We start from the raw sequence: 25,626 nt of genomic DNA, 5'->3' as shown, positions 1-25,626 counted from the left end.
TCTAGAACTGCTGACACATGGTGATAACAAAAAGTAGATCCAACTTTTGGTTGATTTTATGATTATCTTTTACATCCTCTACAAACATGGCACCTCTTTATCACCTGTATCTGGGATGAAATTCTTTTACTATCTCCCTGGTATGCCGCTGGCCTTAGTTTTATATTAAGAGTAAAAGTGCTTCAGATTGCTGTATAGCTGCCAATTAAAATATATTCAAATCATCATTATCTTCACATTTTATAGGCTAGTGACTACTTCTCAAAGGCTTTAAAGTTTGATCCAGAAAATGAATGTGCTACCATGAATCGAGCTATTGCAAATACAATATTAAAAAAATATGAAGAAGCAAAAGAAGATTTTGCATGTGTAGTTGAAAGCTGTCCATTTTGGGCTGCAGTATATTTTAACAGAGCGTACTTCTACTGCTGTTTAAAGCAATATGAACTAGCTGAAGAAGACCTAAGTAAAGGTATATTTTTTGTAATTTTTTTGAGTTAGATCACAGTGGTTGATACGTGTTTTCAGATGACAAAAGAAGAAAATTGTAAGGTCTTTTTGCCTAGATAAACCTACATTAAAATTAATGATTTTAAATATCATATCTCTAATGTAATCAATATAAGTTCCTTTATGTAATAACTTACAGTATTAGTAAACTAATACAGATTAGATATAGATATAGATATAGAAAAATAAGATATAGAAAATTATTAGGAAAACTATATGTAAACATTGCCAGCCTTCCAAAAAAAGATGTTGTACTGTGTTTCCCCAAGTTAATTTTCTTAGAAAGATTCAATATTTTAAATTTAACTAAATTAGGTATATATGAAGAAAAATATTTTCAAATAGATAATATTCTTATATTATTAAAATTTTATTTTAAAAAGAGATTCTTTTTGAGTGCTCGTATAAAAATGTCTTGAATTTTTTTTTTTTCATTTACAGCTCTGTCTTTGAAACCTAATGATGCTCTAGTATATAATTTTAGAGCAGAAGTTCGTGGTAAAATAGGTCTGATCGAGGAAGCTATGGCTGATTATAACCAAGCACTTGATCTTCAGGAAAATACCTCAGTGGTATGATGATATAGACTGTGGATTCTGTAACAATTTATACAGCTGTTCTACCAGAAATTGAAACGTATTTGTTGCTCTAAAAAAAACCAATTTGCATTATCTTCATTGTTGTTGTATTCATTATGTTTAGGCTTATGTAACTTTTTAATGCCTTTTAACATCTTTTTGTTATGTATTAATTATAGAACTTTTGGATCATTTTCTGCAGATTCGGAACAACGGAATAACTGAATTGCTTCATAGGGTGCAGAATTTAAATGGGAATGTTTCTTAAGGGAAATATTAACACTTAGAATATTTTCTTTAAAGTCAGGTAATTCATTTAAAAATAATACTGCATGATTGTAGAAAAAGTGACCCTTTCATCAATACCTAAATGTAAGCTAACAGTACCCAGATTTAAATAACAAAGAGCTGATGACTGTAAAGAAATTGAAATCAAGCACATTTCCTCTCTTCTCCTTTAAACAATGTTTATTACAGGTCTGTATTCTTCCTGCTAATCATATTTTTCCAACATATCAACACATTTCTCTTTTTCATGTTGCAGGACAGCACCTATAAGGATTTTGAGCATCTGCTTTCCTTGAGATCCCTCTGCCTCCTTAAAGCAAATTTGATAAATATATAGAAAATATCCGCATACCCTTCTAACTAGTGCTTCATAGAATTTGACAAGTAAAAATAAATTAAAACAGCTAAAAATTCTTAATAGACTATCTCTTGAGTGAACCAGAGAACCCCTTTCATTTATCTTTCATTATCAAACAAGGTTTCCTTGTTTGAACTCATTCAGATTTGCTTTACTCCGTTTATTTTCCTTCTTTGTTTCATTTTTCCAGTACATCTCCAGCTCCTCAGAGACCAGTTTTCACTGAGGTCAGGCATTACGGGAAAAAAAAAATCCTCTATCTACTCAGCTTCCTTTGTTTTCAGTTTGGTGTACTAGGTTTTCACAACACAAAGTTAATTGTAATTTGTAAGCCACTCTGGGGATGCTTCACATCCTTTCAGGATAATTTTCTTGGCATGGTACTTGGGTCCACATGAGGACTGAGTTATTTCAGCTGGTGAATCAGACACCTTTAATAAGCCTCTTCACATCCTCTTGTTCTCACTGGTTTTTGGGCCTTTTAGTCCCAGCCCGGCTACAGATGAGATTCAGACTAGCCTCATGCACCGACAGACCGCCCCTCACCTTGTCACCTGCCACACATCTCTCCCCCATGACCTGGGGCATCTCTGGTAAAGCAGAGGTGTCACATGCTGTGGGATTCTCCCAGCACCACCCACATGCCCCGTGGATGTGCAGGGAACCCACGTCCCATTCAGATGAACTTTTGACGATGGAACTAGTAGGTAGGCTCTTTTCTCTTCCACCTCTTGGTGGAGGGTCCTGAGACACTCAGTTTATACAGCCTCCTGGAGGACCATCCCAGGAAATTAAGCAATCAGTTTGCAGTTACTGGCGGCCAACTCAAGACATTGTCTTGTGCTGGTGCTTTTGGCTTCCCTACTTTGCTCCCTTTTATTACTGTTCCTCCTTTTTTGGGTTTGCACTTGTTGATAAAGTCATTGCACAGAAACATTTGCCTCTGGCTCTGCTTTCTGGGGCAACCCAGGCTAAGACAATCAGTAATTTAATATTTTTTTCCTGATTACACACAAATACTTATGAGGCAGGAGTGATACAAACCAAAGGCCATGATAGCATAACGGAGCATAGTATCTAATGTGCCAAAAAGCTACATGTCCCAAAGTGCATATCCCGTGGATACCCACAGCTTCTGTCTGTGCTGATCTGTCCTATCGCATGAATCTACCGTTCTCCCCTGAGGCCTTCCTCTCCGTCCACACATAGGCCAAGCCAGAGCAGGCAAGGTGTGGTGTCCTGTGCCTCCCACTCACTGTCTCTGCTTGTTACCTGTGCCTAGTAAGGTAGTAGGTATCATTAGATGAGGAAACGAGGCTCAGAAGGATCAAGTTACATGATCAGGGTCACTAGGCTAGTGAATGGTGAAGCTGAGTCAACCTCTGTTCTAGTTTAAAAGCCTCTGCTCCTCCTGCTCCTTTTCACCTAGCGAGAAATAAAACAAGATAAACTCATAGTCTGTGAAACAATTCTTGTCATAATGACACTAGAGCCCTCTGTCTGTCTGATGATTGTAAGTGCAGAAAAAGATGTCCAGTCTTTCTCTCTTCCTTTGTACTGGCATATATGTGTATGTATTCATGTCTGTGTTTACATGTCTATGTATCCAGCCTAGCCTTAGATAAATGCGTGAGAGTAGTAAGATTATCTTGAGCTTTGAATCTGAAATACAGTCAACGGGCAATATTTTACATTTTATCTTTAATAGTACAGGCCAGCTGGGAATGACAGTAGAAGGGTCAGTATAGAAAGGCAGTAAGAAAGAGAAGAATTAGGTAACTATCATTTGTTAAAAACCTACTAAGGACCAGAGACTCAGCTGTGACTTAAGGACATTTTCCTTTCATCATTATAAATTAGGTCTTATTATTCCCATTTTACAGAAGAAAACTATAAAATACAGAAAGGTTAGATAATCAGTTTAGAGAACCCCTAGTATAATGAGGTTAATTAATGCCTTAGAATCATTGATTTCCAAAAATAACAGGCACTTTGTGACCAACCTCTAGGAGATCCCAATGTTCAACCTCTCTTTTTCTCCTCACCCATCTTTGCCTGGCTGACGTATTTTCAGGAAGAGAGTCCTTCCCCTTCCCAGGAGGGCGGCTTAGATCTTGGTGCTCTACGCTTCCACAGCACTGCTACCTACTCTTTTGGAACACCCTTCACCTATATATCCTTGTCTGATGGTTGTCTTCCCCACTAGACCAGGAACTCTGCAAGGGCACAGATTAGGTCTGTCTTGTTCACCACTGTATCGCCAGGGCTTACCACAGTTCCTGGTACACAGCAGGTGCTTCATAAATATTTGATGAATTTAGATAAATAAAATGCAGGTCTGGACATGCATAATACAGGACACTGTGACCCAACACACTAAAGATACATGTTTTACTATTCATTTCTATGCTAAAGTGAGCATCCTGAGAGATTCCAGGCAAGCCCAGAATCTTCAAAGATCAAAGCAGTGAGAGCATGCGTCCTCAGTGCTGTTCCTGTTTAACGTTTCTTGTGAGTAGGGAGGTTCTTAGCATCCATGTAGCTTTCACAATGCCTAACTTACACACACACACACACACACACACACACACACACACACACACACACACGGCACCCTTAAAACTATAGGATGACTAACCTTAGAGAATGAATTAGGAAAGATCAAGATGTAATGAATGAGCTCAATCTGCTGTCAAAACAACTATAGGCAGTTGAAAAACAACTCTGTCAAGGTGATGAGGGTGAAATATCTGACAATCATGATGTATTAACACCTCAAGCTACTCATTGTGATTTTTATAATTGGACGATGCTATGACATAATTGAGCAGTAACCCAATCAAGTAGAGTGAATAAGAGACTATAACAAATTTTTAATTACTACTTTTTGAAAAAGAAATTTTGCAGGAGTCAAGGGAGTATGGTGTATATTGAACCTATAATGAGGGGAAGGAATGGCCAGAGTGCAAACATTTATATGCATGTTCCTGGCTCTTTCTGCCAACTGGTGCTCGGAAGAGTGGATAGGAACATTCTGATTTTTTGATTTCTTATTAGTTAGTCCCCGTAAAGTAATGGATCATACCATTGGTCATAGTTTTAATCCACTAAGCCATTAAGGCAATTCAGCTACTTCTTTTTTTTTTTTTTTTCTTTTTCTGATTCTGTGCTATCTCAGAAATCTCCCAGTGATAATTTGATTTTCCGTATGTAGAACAATATTTACAGTATAATTCCACTTAATTATAAAATTCTGTATGTACAGAGTATACCTATTGTATTTCATAAAAAGGCTGAAATGATTTTTATACACCAGCCTTTAGCAGTGAGTGCCTGTGGCAAATGGGATTGCTGGTGTAGGGTTTGTTGGTAGAGGGTATGTGGGAGGTTTAACAGAAGCTCAGTTTGATTTTTTACTTTTGACATTTTTGCATTTTCTGACTGACTCATTTTTAAATCATTAAGCGTGTCGTGGTTTTATAATAAGAAAAATATTTTTAAAAGTCCCTCACCCCTTGAGTTAGTTTCTTTCAGGCAACATTTTCTATAAATGATGCACAGTGCCTTTTCCCCTGGGTGCCTGCAGTGGGCTTGCAGCTAGGACTGGCTGGCAGGCCCCCTTTACAGGCCCAGCTGGTTCAGGCAGGTGCTGCTCACAGAGCACCTCAGGACCATGTTTGCACCATCACCATTCCTTTGGAAAAAATTAGTCTTGAAATACTCTTTTTCTGAAATACATAGGATATGACCATAGTCACTTACATTTCTAAGGAAAATATAAAATTTGCTGTGCAAACCTGTGAGTCAGTTGAAGTCTTTGTCTTCCCAACACTACAATTTTGATTTGTTTGCAAAAGGAGACGGTACTAGTCTGCAGGCACTCATGTGGTTGATTTTGCTTTACTTTAGAGCTCTTCCTTCTCTGAAAGCATAAAGATCTCCAAAGTCTCTGATGAAAAAGAAAAAAAATCACTGGGAAATTTGCTTCCACGTATCTATCAACTTCATGACACAAATTTTAATAGTGAAAGGAATCTTAAGAAACCAATGGTTTATGCTAAAGATACTTGTAATTTTATAACCATTGCTTAAAAGAAATAAATCGCTAAGTGGAAAAACCATCATTTACAGTCCAAATATAAAAATGCTCCTTAATCTTACTTTAATTGGTTAATACGTTAGACAATTCCATTTATTGTTACTAAATATATATTATTATTTGACACTTTAAAATACGATTTTTACTTATGTGGTTCTAAGACTTAAGGAATAGATCCCTAATTAAGTTACATAAAATGTTTCTTTTTTTTCCTATATCCTTTCCATAGGAAACCTGTCTAAGTCTATAAAATCAATTTAGCTTGACTTATATTTTAAAAAAGAAAAAGTAATTGGGAATTTAACTCAATATTTTATGGCATTATGACTATTACACAGTAATAAGTTTTTTTTTAACAAGCCTATTAGAAATCATAATATTCCAAATTTATTAGACTGGGAGACTACCATTTAAGTATGTTTGCTTTATAAGCGAGGAACAAATCTCTCTTTTGAATTTGAAGAATGAGATAAGAATTTTAGTATCAAAGTTAAAGTGAGTTATTGCACAAAAACTAGAGATGAGGTCTTCTTTCTTAAAAATAATAGAACAGTGGTTTTATTAAAGTCTTGGAGCCCTATTCAGGAATTGACAAATTCTGTGGTACAACTCTGTGTCTTTGAAATGTGGGTGACATCTCAACACAGTTTTCCTCGGTGTAGTTTACCCTGAGTAACGTATGAGTTGTGTAATGGCTCTGCAGTATATTCTCATCTGCGTGGAAAGTTGGTTTCTCTAGTATTGCATCTCCTGCTTTCAATTCCTGTGCTGTGTGTTTGCCATATTGAATCTTTGTTGGTGAGTAGACAAGGTGGGAGAAGAAAGTTTGAGAACTGAAGGTCCTTGACAGTCCAGAAAATTGCTTAATGCACTAAACTTTTCTGTGTAGTTAGCTTTGGAAATGTTATTTTTTGAATAGAACTTTCCTCTTGGGTTTCTGAACCTGGGATGTCTTTACCACAAGGGAAGTAAATGGGTAGCCAATGAGTATTAATTTTACTTGAGGAATGTTAGAGGGAAAGAGAAGGGAGAAATTTAAGTAATTTAACTGGAAAGCAGTGTAAACATTTTTACATGAGAAGATAACAGCAATGTCATAGAATAGAACTTTAAAAATTCACATGAATCTTAACAGTAAAATGTACGAGTTTGGAGACATTTCTCCCTTTTGGGGGCTTCTTTGGGATGTGCCACAGACCCATAGGGGTCAGCATTCACTCTCCTCTGCTGCTGGGAACCATGAGACAGCAGCCTTCAGCACCATGGGGACATAGCAGCGTTATTCCTGAGGCTCTCTCCACAGCAGGTGCCCATGAGCGCATTTTACAGATGGGGAAACTTGGGTCCAGAAAGATTAGGAGACCCGCAGAGCAGAGGTCCCACATTTAAGGAAGGAACCATACTATAAACCCAGGCAACCTGAGAAATTCGACAAATGCTGTTTCAGGAATACTTTGGAATGGAAATACCAGTAAAGCCAGATGAAAAGGGCGGAGGCTCCTCTTTCTGAGGTTTTTTTTTTTAATTTGTTTTAGAGTTTGCTCTAGTGGATTTTTGACTAACTGGATGCAGAGTAATTCATTTCTCAAAGTACTTTCAATGATACATGTGTTTTTATTTACTATTTTAAGTGTCATCCTCATGTCTACTTAGATCCACTCTATGCTAAATAAAATATGTGGAATAATGAAAACAGGTAAGTGCTCACTAAGTGTCAAGACCTTTTCTAAACACTCTGTGTGTATTATCTCTTTAATTATTACAACCACCCCCAAAAGTTATTATGATTCACATGCCCATCTTATAGATGAGAATACTGAGCAGGAGGGAGATTAGGTAATTTGCTTAAAATCACATGTAAATTAAGAGATTGAGCAGTCTGACCCCAGGGCCTTTGCTCTTCACCCCCATTCTCAGCTGTGTAAGGGAGGGCAGACACGGAGGCCCCGTCCTGTTCAGGGGAGTCACCTGGCAGCAGCTTGCAGGTCTCAGGGAGATCTGTGCCCTGGAAACTCAATCTCTTGGCACCCCAGAAAGCATACCGTTCCTTTAGAGCTTCCTGAACTCCATGCTTCATCTTCTTTTTGGAATAACCTAGACCCAAAGTGGCAATTCAATTTCATCTTAAAATGAGGGAGACTAGAAGATAAAATTCGACCTTAAAACCTAGTGATTGACCTCACGCTGCTGTAGGGTGTAGCTCCTCCTGAGCCACAACTTTATTTTCTAGATACCATGTCTCTGAGATTTCACCCTGAAAGTTCCCAGGAGAAAGGAAGGAGGCTTTCAGAGAAAATGGCTAATGTGACCTAACTCTCTAAACAGGACAAGGCTTTAAGAGTAACTTCTGCCATTCAGCTCTCCTGCGACCCACAAGCAATAAATGACAGTCTTTGAAAAACGGCACTAGCTTATCGAATTCTTGGGCATCAAGCAGGGAAGAACTCGAGTGATTTCTCTACACTTGTAGTGTCAAGAGGAGTCATACTCAGAGACCTCTGTTATAAAAGAGTAGTTGTTTACGGCTATGGAGAAATCCTGGTGGGTCTGTCCATCAAACTTTATGAAATGTGTGAGTTACTAAGGTATCAGCTTTCTGGATCTAATTTTCTTTCCAGAGCATTCAAAATCAAACCCTTTCTTTACTGGGTGCTTTCCTACTGATAAACACCGAGCCGTTTTTTTTTTTTTTTTCTTTTTCTTCCTTTCCGAACTGTTTTTGTTGACTCTCTTCACATCCTTTTCCCCTCCCTTCATCTCCTGTTCTGAGACTGGACTCTAACCCAGTGTTTCTCAAGCTGGGGCCTGGGGTCCACCTGGGTCAGAATAGGCCAGAATGCTTAGTAAATGCGTCCTTCAGGCCTTACCTCCATTGTGCGAAAACATTCTCTGAGAAGGAGCCAAGGACTCTGCATTTCACTAAGCTCCTGAGAGATTCCTAGCCACACTGAAGCAAAGAAGGTCTAGGCCAGTGGTTTTCGGACTTAGTTATGGAAGCTTTGTTACAGTAGATTTCTAGGGCTCAGCTGAGAGTTTCTGATCAGTAGGTACTGGGTCGGGGCCGAGCCCTTGCATTTCTGTTGGGTTCCTGGGTGACGCTGATACTGCTGGTTTGGAAACCCCACTTTGTGAACTCTAGAGGTTTGAGAAGGTGTAGTCTAGAAAACGTTTTAATAAAACATGCTCTGAAATGTTAAATGTTAAGCATTTTGGTTGTAGAAATTAAAATATTAACAGAAACACAGAAACTTCTCTCTGTACGTCTGTGGGGACCATTCCTCACTCTCCATCTCTGCATGTTCAACCCAGCTCATCCTTCAGAGGGTGACCCCCACCCACTTCAGGAAGGCTTGATTCACACAACTGTGAGTCATCTTGCTCCCCAGCTCTTCCCCACCTCCCCGCCTTTCACTTGTTCGAGGACACTGACTCCTTTCTACGTAGGGTACAGCTATTTGTGTCTGGAGGAAGATGTTTCATCTTTCCCACCGTACTGCAAACTCCTTAAATACGAGGTTTGTGCGCTTTTAAAAATTCTGTCTTGCCTGACGGCGGGGGGGAGGGGGGCACTTCCTTGATGCTTGACAGATGTTTCATTAATGAATGCATGTTTCAGTGGGAGAAGCATAATTTTAATTCCTCTAAGTTAGAGCTAAACTGTTTATCCTTTACATTTTCCATTTAAAGGATCTGTCTTCACAGCAGTGATAGTCTTTCTTTAATTTAGCTGAGGAGGTAGGTCGAGTTTGGGATGAGTATTTTTAGAGTAAAACTTACTAAAATCCAAGGAGCACTCCAGTAAGATCCTGAGGCTCTTTACTGGTTTCCTAAAAATCATTCTCCATCTGGTTACAGAAACTGTGGATCTGCCACACTGGCCTCACTTGGGATGGAAGTACATTAGAAACATAGCATCTTGGTCCTCATCCCAGGATCAGAATCAGAATCAGAATTGGGATCAGAATCAGAATCTGCAGGTGCTTTGTGCATTCTAGTTAGAGGAGCACTATAGTACTGAGGAGAATTTCCTTCTGACTGAAGAAGAGTCCTTAAACAGAGTGACAAGTCACTATTATAAGTTTGTTAAAAAAATATTTTTTTCACAAGATACCCTTGTGGCAGCTGGGAGTTCTGCTGGGGATTTGTAACCATCATCAAAGTTTCTTATTAAATGGGCTTTGTATTGTGCTAGATACTGTGAAAGAAACGTAATGAATCTGAGATTTACCACAGAACTACACATCATTGATGTGGGGAAGCACGTATTAAGACATAACTAAACACAAGAAGCATGCAGGTGCAGCATTGATGCAACGTGAGTGGATTTGTTTTTGAACATTTTTGTTACTATTCATCCCCTATTATCCACATTTGTTTGATTTGAGAGTTTTTAAAACAAGATATTTTTAGCTATTTGGATTCAGAAGTTTGGTATTAAATAGTACCCTGCCATGATAATAAAGGCATCTTCTCTTTGACTTTCATTTGTAGTATAACTTATGTATAAATGGGTCAGGCATCAAAGGCATAATTAACAGTTTTAAATAAATTGTCAAAAGAGAAAATGTTTATAGGCTTTGTATTAAAATGTTTACTCTTAATTTAGGGTTCAAAGTATGTCATTATTATCCAAATACAAAAAAACATTTATTTAAGCTTATTTGAGATTACTGTTCTTACAATATTGATCCTTCCTGCTCCCTTGTGAATGGATTATGCAATATTTAATGTGCGAGGCTTACGTGGAATATGAACTTTCTTGGTTAATAAGACCTCTTTCTCTGTGATAGTTGTGATTCTCCAAAGACGCTCATGAGTAAAGTCAGAGTGGCTGCTCTTAAAGCATGCTTGGTAATGGAGGAGCAGACCAACAAGGCTGTCAAAGGAGTTTGGGAACTTCCTATGTCTTGTTCATGTCTTTGTTCTTTCATTTCTCTGGGAGGTTTTATGTAACATAATTTAACCAAAGAGGAACAGCGTCATTAAAAAGCTGTTTAGGATTTATGGATTGTAATACTGGCTGTAAACATTCTGCCCTCCCAGTCCTGAGAGTATTAGAACAAGAGAATACAGCAGTTAATTATAAGAATACCCTTTTCCATTTTACATAATATTATAGTATCTAGATGAATTATATTTTTTTTACCATTGAAGACTGTACTTCTAAATGGTCTACTTACTAGTTATATCCTTGCTGTTAAACTTCTAGTACATAATAATTATTGTATTATTCATAATAATTTTGTTTCACTGATGTTGTCTTTACATGAGACAGTGGGATTGAAAATAACCAATGCACACTACCATTGCAAAATACAGTAGGTCTAGGCCATACCACCCTGAACACGCCCGATCTCCAAAATACAATATGACCATGGTCATTATGAGCAGAAACAAAATGATACCCACCTCTTCTTGTTTTTATTGAAGTGTAGTTGATTTACAGTGTTGTGTTAGCTTCTGGTATACAGCATAGTGATTCAATTATACATATATATGTGTGTGTGTATATATATATATACACATATATCTCTTTTGGATTCTTTTCAATTATAGGTTACTACAAGATACTGAATACAGCCCCCTGTGCTATATAGTAGGTCCTTGTTGTTTATCTATTTTTTTATGTAGTAGTTTGTATCTGTTAATCCCAAACTCCTAATTTAGCCCTACCCCTACTTTACCCCTTTGGCAACCATAAGTTTGTTTTCTATGTCTGTGAGTCTGTTTCTGTTTTGTAAATAAGTTCATTTGTATCTTTTTTTTATATTCCATATATAAATGATATCATATGATATTTGTCTTTATCTGACTTCATTTAGTATGATAATCTCTAGGTCCATCCATGTTGCTGCAAATGGCATTATTCTTTTTTATGATGGAGTAATATTTCATTGTATATATATACTACATCTTTATTCATTCATCTGTTGATGGACACTTAGGTTGTTTCCATGTCTTGGCTATTGTAAACGGTGCTGCTATGAATATCGGGGTGTATGTATCTTTTTGAATTAGAGCTTTCTTTGGATATATGCCCAGGAATGGGATTGCTGGATCACATGGTAACGCTATTTTGTGTTTTTAAGGAACCTCCATGGTGGCTGTACTAATTTACATTCCCACCGACAGTGTAGGAGGGTTCCCTTTTCTCCACACCCTCTCCAGCATTTGTTATTAGTAGACTCTTCGATGATGGCTGTTCTGACTGGTGTGAGGTGATTCCTCATTGTAGTTTTAATTTGTATTTCTCTAATAATTATCAATGCTGAGCAACTTTTCATGTGCCTATTGGCCATCTGTATGTCTTCTTTGGAGAAATGTCTATTTAGGTCTTCTGTCCATTTTTTGATTTGGTGGTTTATTTTTGACATTGAACTATATGAGCTATTTGTATATTTAGGAAATTAATCCCTTGTTTGCATTGTTTGCAAGTATTTTCTCCCATGGCATAGGTTGTCTTTTTGTTTTGTTTATGATTTATTTTGCTGGGCAAAGCCTTTTAAGTTTGATTAGGTCCCATTTGTTTGTTTTTACTTTTATTTCTTTTGCCTTGGAAGACTGAACTAAGAAAAATATCTCTTCTTAATGGGAGAATCGAAACAGCTCCAATTTTGATATGCACTTTTCTAAGTTATATGGAATTAGCATTGTAAACAGTCAAATCTCTTAGAAGCTATATTTCTCCATGGGGAACTTCATTTTCTTTTTCTTCTTCCTCTCCTCCACATAAAAAACAAGAAATCCTGAATTCAGTAATGGATTGTGTAGCATAGAGAAAGCATTTGATGCTTATTTGTTGAAATAAGTACATTAATACTGAGGGAAAATTTGACTTCTCAAAACAAAAAATAGAATTTAATATGTGAACATGGGTTTTAGTGATTTCACAACAAAAAGTCAGGTCTTACTGCCAGGATATAGAAGGTAGTCCTATATGTTTCGTATCAGTAATCATCAACTAACATGCCTTTCAGTCTTGTATTAATGTGCTTTAATGTTCACAATAATAAACTGATACATAAATGCATAAACATTCCTTGATCTCGCTCTATGTCAGTTTTCTAAATCAGAGTAAATTTAAAGTAAAATGAGTTTATTTCCAGAGATGAAATAGTTCAAAAGACTAGGGCACTGTTTTTTTTTTCTAAAGCGCATATCTGGACTTAGGTTTAGAATTGCATGTCTGGAAAAACTATTCATAATCTGCTTTTCTCCCCTTTTCTTTTATTTTTGCACGTATTTATTTTGGCCAGCTGGCGAGACAGATCTTTTTCAGGGGCTCAGCCTTCCAGTCTGAGTGTGTCTCCAAAACCAATCTTTGGATCAAATTCCTGTCTTACTCGCTCCCATATCTGAACAGGGGCATGGTGATCCAGTTATCTGTCCCAAATGCCTGGTGGCTTGCCAAGTAAGGAGCTTAGCTAGGGGGCTGCACACTACTCTGCCTCATGAGACACAGCTCTTGGGCAACCAGTCTCACCTTTGCCTCTCAAATGTCAGCTGATTAATATGAAGGTAGACACAGGGATCCCAGATAAAATAAGTGGTCTCTCACCCCCTTCACAGCATGGTTGTCATCTTGTCTAGCTTTGTCAGTACATCTATGGGTTCACACCATTGTTATTTCAAGGAGGCAGGGGCTGGACAGATATTCTGGCTCTAGAACTATTCCATGGCTTTGGTTCTGGGGGCAGAATGTAAAATTTGATTCCATTCTAGATGGAATTTGTTCTAAAGAGGTTTCAAGATTTTGGACTAAGTTTGGGCTCTGTGCATCATTGTCAGTCTTAGAAATGACCATCCTTCTCAGAGATTCTGAAATTCCAGAATTCTGGGCAACCCCCCCCCCCCCACCAAGAAAGCCAGGTGGGATGCACTGACTGGGGAGCAATGTTTCCCTGGAACTGGAGAAGCTGGATGTGGGGCTTTTCACCCCTCCATCAGCCGTGACATTGGGACAGGAACCACAGGAGATTTAAAGGGTTCTCCACCTCACATTCTTATAGTCTTGAATGTGGGAGGGTCTCAGGTGATGTGGTCGTAAAACAGAGACACTGAACCCCTTGAGCACCTGGCCCTCCTTCCTTCCCTTATGTTTGTCCGCAGGCTGCATGACCACTTTTATCTTTCCCAACTTGGGATAGATGAGGCATCATGCTGTAGTGGGAAGGCAGTGGTCAGGTTGTCAGAACTAGGTTTTGTAGTTCCATCTCTAGCAGTTGCTCTGAACCTGTTTTCCTATCTTCAGGATATGGTTCTCAAGTCCCTTCTAGCCTTAAGATCTGTGGATTTGATGGGAATAGTATTACTTGCTTAGCCTACGCAACTGGGTTGTTGTGGGAATTAAAGGAGATCATATTTATGAAACTACTTTGTAAGTCCTCTCCAAAAGATTAAGGAATGTGATACTATTAATTCCCTCTGAAGAATCAAAATAGCCTGCAGTTTACTTTTAATCTTCAAGACTGTGTATATATCTTTTGTATTTGGGTCTTTAATGATGTACACCATAATGCAAGACAAATGAACAGACTAATCTCTCTCTCACTAGATGTTACACCAAGTCATTCTAAAGCAAGAGGCTAGAGGGAGGAACTTTTTTCTTTTTTCTTTTTTAAACAGAGGTAAAATTAATCCCAGGTACACAGAGTTCTGGACTTTTTTCCCCTACTCTTTTCAAAGTTCTGAGAAGCAGGTTAGTACTGTATCATACCAGAGGCTGCTTAAACAGAGCTGGGACTCAACATAATATCTCCCCCAGGTGGGGAGAAAAGTACTGTAGTCCAGAACAACCCACAGCCGGGGCCAGTGTGAGGTGACGGCAGGAGGGACACACTTGGAGCTCAAAGGGAAATAATGGGATCCTTTGTACCCAGCTGTCCACAGACAGGTCTTCTATCCAGTTGTGATATTAAAAGAATATTTTCCATGTTTCAATTCACAGGGTAGCGTAGCACAGAAACTAAAATACTCCAAGTATTTTATATCTATCTATCTATCTATCTATCTATCTATCTGTCTGTCTGTCTGTCTGTCTGTCTGTCTATCATCTGTGTATCTGTGTCTATTATTCGATGTAGCTAAAAGCACTACAGGAAAAACGAGAGTACTCTTTAGGGGCACTGAATTGCTCTCTAATTCTGCATGCATGCGCTCTAGTCCTCTTTCCAGCTGGGCTGTAATGCTCTTTGAGGACAGAAACCACGTCTTAGGCTCTTTTCATCTCTCTCTCCTACCCTAACAGCATCAGGCCCAGCCCTGGGTCCATAATAGGTACTTGATAACTTCTGTTGATGAAGAGATGGATGCTTAGAGGTAAAGGGACGAGCATTAAGGTAGGAGACCCCATTCTTACTCCTATTCTCTCATGTCCTTGAGTTTTGAGCATATGGTTAAAGATAATGGTTAAGCACTGTCCTGACCGCTAGTGAAACTTGTAAGGTGTTGGCATAGTGCCCTGGGGAGGAGGGTCCCAAAGGCATTGCCTACCCTCTGAATTCTAGACCACCTCAAGGTACCAGCCTGTTAGGAGGAGGAGTCGTTGAAAGTGACTTTTTAAAACTCAGGCTTCTGGAGAGCGGTGCAGATCCAGCGAAGGGGACCAGCAGTGTTTGTGATGGTACTGAAATTAAATTTCAGTGCTGCCCTTTTATTTGACATTTTAGATAATGCTATGGATGTGCTCAGTTATTTGTTCTTAACATATTTTCCATCTTTTGGGGGGGCACTAATCTACTTATATTCAAAGTCAATAAAAGAATAAAGTAACTTTTTGGCTTAAAAATCAACTTTTGGAAGAAAAGTTCATTCACAATAGCAACAAAATATACAATGCATATGAATTATCTTAAGCAATATTCAAGTGTATGGAAAAGTATAAAACCTTTCAAAGAGGCAAAATAAAATATTGGAAAGAAAAATTATGTTCTGAGATAAGAAGAGTACATATATTATATATTCATAATATGTGCTAATTTTTCCAAATATATGAATTTACAAATTCTATTGGAACTTAACAACGTAAGTTCTAAAGTTCATCTGGAAGAATACATTGATTAGATTGGTGAAAGTTTAAAAGCTTGACAACACTAAAATCGGTGAGGCTGTGGAGCAATGGAAACTTACACACTGCTAGTAGGTAGCAAAGTAAATGTACAACTACTCTGGAGAGCAGTGGGACGGTACCCAGTATGAAGCTGAAGAGGACATCCCACAACTTGGCAGTTCTGCTTATCAGCACACATCCTCAAGAAATTCCTACGTGTGTGTATGGAGACGGGGACAAGAATGTTCACAGCAAAAGAAACCACATAAAACTTCATTTACAAGGTAAGGGCTAAATAATTTAAATGATACATTTCGTTCACACAATGGAATATTAGGAAGTGATGAAAATGAAAGACAAGAGCTACATGTATCAAGTGCACAAACTTCAAAAACATAACATGAAACACCATCAGTGTTAAACAGGTGTGTATGTTGATATACATAGTAAGGATATAAATAAACTCAAAAGAGCCTTATGTGTGGTAAGTACATGAATGTTCATTTTGTTATTCTATATGCCTCTTTAAATGGTTAAACATTTTCATAACATATTGAAAAACATGAAAGGATTAATGCGTGAGACTAGCGCAATTTCTGTTTGAACAAAACAAACCAATCATGAGGCCCTCAGCATACCATGCAAGGTATTATAAGGTGCTATAAAGCTAAAATAAGTGCATAGTATTGGCTAAGGAGTGGAGTGCTGATTAAAAGAAAAAATAGGAAGTCCTCAGACTGGTCCTTTCGTCTATAAAAATTTGGTATGTGATTAAGTGGGGGAAATGATGAAAAGAGAATGCAGTTTTTACCAAATAGTGTTGGGACAGCTGGATAGCTACTTGCAAAACACGCAGGGACAAACCACTGCTCTGCCACCACATGCCAAAATAAATTCCAAGTGAATTAAAGAAATTTAGATGTCAAACATAAATTCATAAGAATAGTATAAAAATTTGATGATATTTGTCATCTTGAGTGTGCTAGATTTTCTAAAGCTGACAACAAATCCAGAAATCATGGAAGAGAAAGGTGGGTAGATATGACCATGTACAAATTTAAACTGCTGTATATCAAAAATACTACCAAAATGATAAAAGATATCTGCAACATATATATAAAGACTTGTTAAACATGAGATTGAACTCCCTTTTTCCCCTCCAAAGACCCAAACCTACAAATTTTAAAAAGGGCAGAGAACATAACTCAAAAAGGAAGAAATCACATGAATAACATGCATTATAAAATATTCAAATACACAAATAATAAAATATAATCTTATCCAGTTTCCAAGAAAATGGCTGCTTTCACCCGTTGCCGGAGGGAAATTAGATTGGTTTAAGTTTTCTGGATGATTTGTCAGTATTCATCAAAATATGCCTATCCCGAGAAATTAAACTTCTATAAATGTGTCATAAGAAATGATTACAAACGTAAGCAAGTATTTAGATAGGATGCTCATAAAACTTCTGCCTTTAAAATGGAAAAATTAGAAACGCTCTACATGAGTTATGGTCTTTTTATGTAAGAAAATGTTTCTCTATTAAGAAATACTGTGTATCATAACTGAGTATTTTTTTCCATAGAAAGGTGTTCGCAATATATTGTTCAATATATAACTACAAGATAACGTGCAAGTATGCTTCTGTTTACGTAAGTATCTTGAAGAATATATACAATATTGTATTAATAATCATTATCTTTGAATGGTGGGATTAGAGATTTTTCTTTATTTTACTTATATACCTTTTCTAATTTTGCTAAATAAATATGTATACTTTTTTGAAAACTGAAAAAAGTTTAATTTTTTAAGTCCCTTTTTAATTTTGAAACTGTAAAGCAATTCCGTAGTTAAAAGCAAATATTCATGAACTGCTGTAGGAGTCATGGAAGCATTTTCTATAGATAGAGATTATGACTTTTTATTACAGCCAACAGGTGTTGGCTAGATTTCATAGAGTGTGCTCATTGTTCCTATTTGATGTTCTTAAAATGTGAGTAATAAAGTATATTGAGTTTATCATGTACTTAATGCCTCAAAAGAAGACTCACAATGTCTATGGGCTATTACTATTACATAATTAACAAACATACCCCTGCAGAAAAAGGTGTTTCCACCAATTTTCAGGAATGAGGTTGTGCATTAATAACTTTGCAAGTTATCTGAGTAAATTAAGAGTACACGCCTGGGGGTTGTGGGCTTTGAAGACCCTCCTCCCCACCCCCATCTATCTGAGATGAGGAGAGATTATGGGGCATCCAGAAAGGCTTCCTGGAGGATGTGCTCCCTGTTGGTAAGTGAGAGTCATTTTATATATAAAATGAGCTGTCAATCTTTTTGCTTGTTCACACTACTGAATGTTATTTTGACAGGAGCTGCTACAAAGTTTGACCATCAACATAGTCCTGTATACAGAAGTTTTCTTGGCTGTTAAAAGATGTATTTTCCTGAGGTAGTCAGCAAGTCTCTCCCCTGCTAAGGAGTCTTTAATGACTCCCTGTCACTTGATACAGAAAATCAGACTCCTTGAGCTGGCACACTTGGCCCTCCATTTCCCGACAACCCCACTCTTCTGACCACCATTTCCACTATTCCCTTTCCTGCACACCATTGCCCAGACAATGGAACCACCTGCTTTTATTTTTAAGCATGTCCAAACTTTCCCTTCTTAATACCATCATTCAGTCTGTTTCTCTTTGAGAAGACATTCTGCATCACCTTTGCACACACTAATTTTACCTCAACCCTTAGCTCCTGCACAAAATCTTTCCAAATTCCTCCAACACAGAAATCATCTCTCTACCACCTGGCCCATGCAGATTTTATTTATGACTATATAATGACCCATTTCTGACCTGTATTATGAATATTTGTGTACTTATAGCAGTGATTAGTGCAAGCTTTTAGGTGGCAAGACCTATGTGTAATTTATTTTTGTTTTGCAAAGCACTTAATCCAGTACCTGGAAACATAAACATTTGTTGAATGAATTAATGAATTACTTAGCCATGATCCTAGCCACTAAATCTCCAAGTTCATCTGCTTCAACTTTGTGTTTCCTGGGCCAACCAGCTGGAAGTAACAGTTGGTGGTCCTGTTAACAGTATAGCACATACTTTAAGCTCTTGCCTCCATTACTGCTGTGGGCTACTGTTTAGGTCCCCTCAGAGTTCCACAGCAAGATCTGGGGGTCCCTGGGTACTATGTCGTGGGGATTCATAATAAACCTTGGTGGCTGTGATGTCAGTGGCTGCCATCGGTCCCTCTAAAGCTCTGCCTTCTTTTGGTAACTCAGATAGTGGCCTCTGTTGCTGGTTAAAGCCCCTTGAAGGACCTCACCAATGTGGACCCTGCTATGAGTCTCCTTTATGTATCACATCGTGGGTCTGACTCCAGGGGTACAGTGCAGTGGCCCACGAGAAGTCAGGACAGAGAAGAGCCAGGGGCCGGACTGCTGCACTCCTCTGCCCTGTCAACATGGTATTCACCTGCTGGTTTCTTTCGTTTCTTCTTTTTTAAAAAAATTTATCCATCTGTGTTTTGTTATGAGATTTTTGTGCTCACAGTGAAGAGTATTATAAATAGAAAATACATCAGCCCTGTATTTAACTAATCCCTACAGCATTTTAGAGGCAACTAGAGAATTCTATGATGAGCAGTTTCATTTAAACACCTCTGAGGAGGGAGGCTTCCAATAAACTATGCAGAGCATGGCCGTCCTCTAAATGCAGAGAACACCAACAGCCCCATAACCAGCCTCCGGTGTGGTTTCACCTATTGTTTTACGTCCTTTCTGCACTGGCGATGGCCACCCTTTGGCACATTTGGAAACTTTGGCTTCAGGGCAGTCCCACCGACTTTGCTGAGCTGAATACAGAACATGTCTCTTCAACAGCCCAGTCGAGAAGGTGAGCAGTCACTCAGGGGTGAGGGAGTGCCCCTCGGGGTGGGATGGGGACTGGGAAAAGGAGTCCCGCTCTGCAGTATGTCAGCATGGAAAGGCCTCCTCCTCCACGGCAAAGACAGTGGATCCCTTGCCGTTTGCACTTCATTTCCTTTGAGCTGCTGCCCTCTCTCCTGTTTTGGCAAGTGTACGAGTTTGGCAGGGAGGCTGGCAAGCATTTCACAAGACAGTAAAGGTTAAGGTACGGTGGAGGTTGTTTAGCGCAGAATTGTAAATATTTGTTAAAGGTTTGTGGAGCTGCTGCTTTTGATACCTCTAATCCACCGAGACAGAAATAACTTCAAAGCCATGCCTAGTCTGACTTGGTCCTCAACCAAAGGGAAAGATGAGCTACTGCTCAAGTGTGTTTTCACGCACAGCCCGGCAGCCTGCCTTAGCAGGCGTCCTGGACTATGAATCATACGTTAATTGTCTTTGGGCGCTTGTACATCTGCCTAGGAACGTCAGCAGGGCAGGAGTGGAGCTGCTTGAATAAATGTGAAGGAGCCTTTCGTTTACACTGTTCCATGCTGTCAGCAGCGGAACGAGAACTGAGGCTTGTGTCTGTTCAAAAGGCCGGGCTGAGCCAGCTCCTCTACCCGGAGCACCAGAGGCTTCCTGCTGTGCTGTTTGAAGTGGCTGAGAGCAGTGATGGTTAGCTTTTGGGCCTCCCTAGAGATTTCAGAGTAGGGCTGGCCAAATCGTCCGTGAGATCCAGGCCCCCAAGGAGGAGACGAGAGGGAACTGGAGGATATTTTACAATTGCAAGTGGGCTTTTGGAATTCTGGTAAATTTTATTTTTTTTCACATTTTAAATTTCTGTAAGCAATTACTGTTGAATCCAATTTCTTAAATGTCTTCCATCTCCAAATTATACTCTTATTTTCGTCTCCTAGAGTCTCATTTGTTCCCCAAAGTAATAAGAAGTAGACAGGAGAGAATAGAACACGTGTTGCCCTCCTTGGGGAGAGAACGAATTACATGACTGACTACGTCTGACTAATGAGCACTATGAAAAGAAACAGAGACACTTTTACATCTTCTGCTGCTCCCAACATCACTCATATATTTAAATTCCTATTAGTTCTGCTATCTCTATAGCCAGAACCCCCCACTTAGCACAGATCCTTGGCTACAAACAAGTATAAATTCTACTCTATTATGTTTTACATCTAAATTTTTTTCATCACGTAATTTTACTTAACAGCTGAAGGGGCCTTAGAAACTTTGGAATATCTGCGGGCTGAAGTCGGCTTCTTCCCCAGCCAGTGCTTCCTGGATTTTGGGTTGAGGTCAGAGACCTGACCACAGCCTCCCAGCCACTTCAACCAGAAGAATCACTCTCGGAGCAGGGCGGGGGTCTCTCACAGTTATTCAGCGGGGAAAAGCACTGAGCCAGCTGTGGAGTTCACGGGAGGCAGGAGAAGGTCTGAAATCATGGATGTCGATGTAGGAAATGTCTCATCGAGGAGGGTATTACCAGATTTAAATGTCTCAGAGTTTGAGAAGGAAGAGATTTGACAAAAGTCATTGTGATCTAACAAAAAAAGAGGCAAATGAGTCAAAGTCTATTGCCATCAATGTATGCTAGGAGTTTGTATTCAAAGAATAAAATCATCAGCTAGATTGCTCCAAAAGGGCTTCACGGATTGAGCAAGGCCTGAGCTGGTTTTGGAAGGATGTATCTGGGGAATACATTCTGGGAAGTGAATTCCAGTTGTGTGTCTGTGGTGGTGGCACAGAGTAGTTGGCTGGGCACCAAACCTGTGTCCTCTTCTTTCTGAACACTCTACTGTTATGTGCTGTTATGTGGCCCCGCTCTGCTGTGCAGCTCCTCCAGGCCTGACCCACAATAACCTCCACATGTGAATCTCCCTGCTCGCTCTCCCTTTGGAGTGACCCTGGAAAGCACAGGTTAAGGATGGTGAGGCCACAAGATGGAAGGATCCTGAATCCCTGAATCATCACTTGGAGGAGAACCACCTGTCTTGGATTTGAAGTGAGCAAGCAATAAACTTCTCTTATATTAAGCCAGTGACATTTTTGTTTATCTATTACAGCAGCTAGCATTATCTGGAAGTGAAAGATACATTTGAAGGGCAAGAAACAGGTTGATAAGTCCAGGAAGGAGGGCTGGAAATGGGAGTAATTAGAGAAAAGGTTGAAGGAGTGGGTGGTGGCCAGCTTACAGGGGACTTTAGTTCCCAGGGGAAGAGCTAGAATTTTCGTAATGTTATTCTTCACATTTGTATTTTGACATTTAAAAACCACTTTACATTTATTGTTTTATTTTTCCTCCCAATAGCCCTATGAAGCTGATATTAATATCATTTTACAGATCATGAAATTTAGGCTTAAGTCAATTAAGGTTACAAAAGCTACACAGGGCTAAGATCTGGACCCATGGTGACTGACTCCAAGGCTAGCATTCTCTCTGTAATGGACCTGATTCACACAGCCAATGGAAACTCAGAAACTAAGGCAAGAAGTTTACGTGTTCAAGACAGCACCTCAGGATTACTGTTTTGGGAGCAGCTTTTAGCAGAGCAGTGATTCCAATCAGTTTACCCCTGAGGTTAGCCACGCGCAAAGAAATAAGAGGCTTGACCGAAGATGGTGGCAGATGAGAAGGAAAGGAAGGTCAGGGTGAAGTTTTACAAAGGAAAAATTTATAGGACCAGGTGCCTGGGTGTGAGAGATCGAGTGAGACAGGATTAGACCCTCTCTGGTTAAGGTTCAAGTACATCTTGGCATGTTTGTCAAATGGGAGGGAAGGCCCCGGAGGACTTAGTCGCATGGGGGACTTTAATATTTCTTGGAAGGAGGACATCTGCGCTCCTTTGGGTGATGGAGGAGGGGTGTTTATTCCACTCCCAGGGCCTTGATCTGAGACAGGTGGAGAGAGAAGCAGAAGGCAGAAGCGATGAAGGTGTTCTCACGGAAGATTTTGTGAGCTGTGGGGCACAAGTCAGGCTGTTTTAAGGCCCAAGAAACAAAGTGGGACGTGGAGCTGGAATGGGCGGACCTCTGGCATTTTTGATGCAGAACCAGCGTGGCGCAGACCTAAGAGTCCTGAAGGGGATGTGCGTCTTTTTGGCAGCTGGTGTGTTTTGCAGATTTGGGAGCCTGGGGAGAGCACTGGGCAAGAAGGGCATTTGGGAATGGCTCCCCCCTCAGAAGGTGCCAGTAGCGGGGCAGCACCCGTGCTCACATGGAGGGAGCAGGTGCGGACTTCCCGTCTGCACGCGAGACGAGTCTGGCAGCTCAGGAGCACCTGGTGGGGGTGAGGGGAGGGCCCTGCAGGTGGGGACAATGAGTGAGCAAACTTTGAATTACTGCTATTGATGTAGTTATTTCCAAAGGTTGGTGAGCCCTGGGGACATTTTGGGTCTCATTGGGACCCACACGGAGACCATTAATGTATAATTTAACAAGGAGATACCTTCCATGCACGAGATAGGATCATTTAAGGATTGCGACCAGAACAACAAAAGTGAGCTTATTCATAAAAATGTAACTTAAGCCTTACCTATTTTAAGCTGCTTATTGTGCCTTGTTACTTGATGGGACTTGGTCTGGCAGCGTCCTTGGCGTTTAAGAGGTTATATTTTCAGAAAATAAGGGAATTTTTTTTTAACTGGAATGTTTCAAAATGCTTTCATGGTATGCGAAGAAAGCCACTTGATTAAAGCGTTTGCAGTTTACATTAAATCCTTTTCTTCTTTCCAAAGAATTCAAGGTTCTGGCACAAACTAAAAGGGTTAAGCTACACCTGGTCCTTTCATTGTGTCGTTTCACAAGCAGCGAATATTGTGAGCAAAGTCCAAAATATGAGTCTTCATGCGAGTATTTGGTAATTTCTTCCCCCCACGCCCCTCTGCACCCGGGTCCCACCCTACACATCTCACGATGTAAACATGTTACTCATTTATTAAGTGCTGCGTGGAGATGAAGCAGATTAGTGGTTTTGTCACCCCTACATGAGTAGAGAGGGAGAAAACCCGTAGAGACTAAACTTTTGCTCATTAATCTGTTCATTGTTCCCTCCCCTATTCTTGCAAAACCCGCTAAACAGAAGCTGCCCGCTGGTGCCAGCGGTTCTGCGTCCGTCCGTCGGCTCCCTCGGCGGGCGTGTTTGAGATGCGAAAGGCAGGGCCGGCTCTTTAAACACACAAGCCCCGTCTCTACCTCGAGTGAAGATGAGCCCCTTGTAAGCCACACGCTATTATCTTTCTCGCTTTGAGTGTCATTACCGCAGGCTTCTGCCCCGCTCTCATTTGTCCTCCTCCTCAAATGAATAGCTCCCCCGGGAGAGGCAAGCGGGGAGGCACCTCCTCGGGCCCCTCTAAGCAGCCCAGCTTATTTTGACAGATTGCTGCTTTAAAGCAAGTCTGTTTACTTAAAGACAGACTGCCAGACTTCCTTCCATAAACGCCAGCGAGAGAGGGACAGTGCCGGCCCTTGTCCTCGGCCGGGGCTCTTCCCCACGTTGCTTCAGGCTTTTTGTGTCCCGGCCAGGAGGCCAGGGGCTTGGAGCGCGCCCTGTCCACCCCTGCTCCACAGCTCCCGGCCGGCATTACTTTTTGGCAGGAATGCAAAGCAAACAGAGATGCTGAAGGAGAAGTTTGGCAGAGCATGTTACACAGGCCCCATTCGACAATGGCCTGATAATAATTTAATTTTTGCCCGTTCTTTTTATCCTTCATAATATGCTTTAAGGCAAAGTTAGCACAGAACCTTTGTTCATTCATTCATCATTTATTGAATGCCTGTGATGTACCAGGCACTATAGCCTGCAGTGAGGATGAAGCACTGAACGAAACCAGAGAAAAATCTTTACTCTTACGAAGCTTATATTCTGGTGGGAAAAGACAGGAAAAAAATAGCATATTAGGCACAATGTGGTTAAATATAAAATGATTGGTTTTCACATATTTCATAAATCTATTTTGAAATAACTAAGAATGGCATATCATTTTACAATTTATAAGTAAGTTTTTTAAATGTCAGGTTAAATCATAGGCAATTTCCTGTTTCAACTTCCTGACATCATCCCATCTTATTTCGATAACTCCAAAGTATTATTATTATTTAGCCGATTTACAAATAGTAAAAGTGGATTATGTAAGCCCAAGGTCACAGACTCACCTCAGACTCAGGCACTCTGACAGAACAACTGGGGTAGCAAAACCAAAACCATGGATACAGTGAGTCTCCAATTTTAAAAATGATACTGGAAAAAGAAAAACTCAAAGTTAATAGTTGCTCTGTCAGTTCTTATGTGGAGGGGAATTCAAGGTGATTCATAAATTACACCATTGTCCCTCTCCCTGAATCCTTTCAGACTTTGCCTCTTAAAGTGACATACTTTTTTTTTTAATTGAAGTATAGTCGGTTTATAATGTGTCAGTTTCTGGTGTACATCATAATGTTTCAGTCACACATACATATACATATATATTCATTTTCATATTCTTTTTCATTATAGGTAACTACAAGATACTGAATGTAGTTCCCTGTGCTGTACAGTATAAACTTGTTGTTTATCTATTTTATATATAGTAGTCAGTATCTGCAAATCTCAAACTCCTAATTTATCCCTCCACCTCTTTTCCCCTCAAGAAACTCTAGGAGCAGAATGTGGGAGCAGTGTGGAACCAGCACACATTTTCTAGTTTTCAAAGAATTATGGTAAAAAGACCACTGTGTTTAGAGTTTATCCACACCCGAGTCTCAGTTGAATCTGTGACTCGAGCTGGAGACTACAGTTAGTGAGAGAGAATTGAGGGTAGTCTGGGTGCT

The 25,626-nt window shown here is 39.6% G+C and overlaps 1 protein-coding gene across 1 annotated transcript in view; it reads left to right on the top strand.

The window, feature by feature from the left end:
• TTC6 (tetratricopeptide repeat domain 6) overlaps positions 1 to 7,528 on the top strand; it is a 160,962-nt gene extending 153,434 nt beyond the window's left edge. The window contains exons 31-32 of the mRNA XM_074365615.1: positions 247 to 472; positions 952 to 7,528. Coding sequence (XP_074221716.1) covers positions 247 to 472; positions 952 to 1,088 — 363 coding nt within the window. The 3' untranslated portion in view covers positions 1,089 to 7,528. The remainder of the gene's footprint in view (positions 1 to 246; positions 473 to 951) is intronic.
• The last annotated feature ends 18,098 nt before the right edge of the window (positions 7,529 to 25,626 follow it).

This window comes from Camelus bactrianus, chromosome 6 (genome assembly GCF_048773025.1).
Source record: "Camelus bactrianus isolate YW-2024 breed Bactrian camel chromosome 6, ASM4877302v1, whole genome shotgun sequence".
Lineage (NCBI taxonomy): Eukaryota > Metazoa > Chordata > Mammalia > Artiodactyla > Camelidae > Camelus > Camelus bactrianus.
Note: the sequence above shows the minus strand (reverse complement) of the source record. Positions and strands in the feature narration are given on the sequence as shown.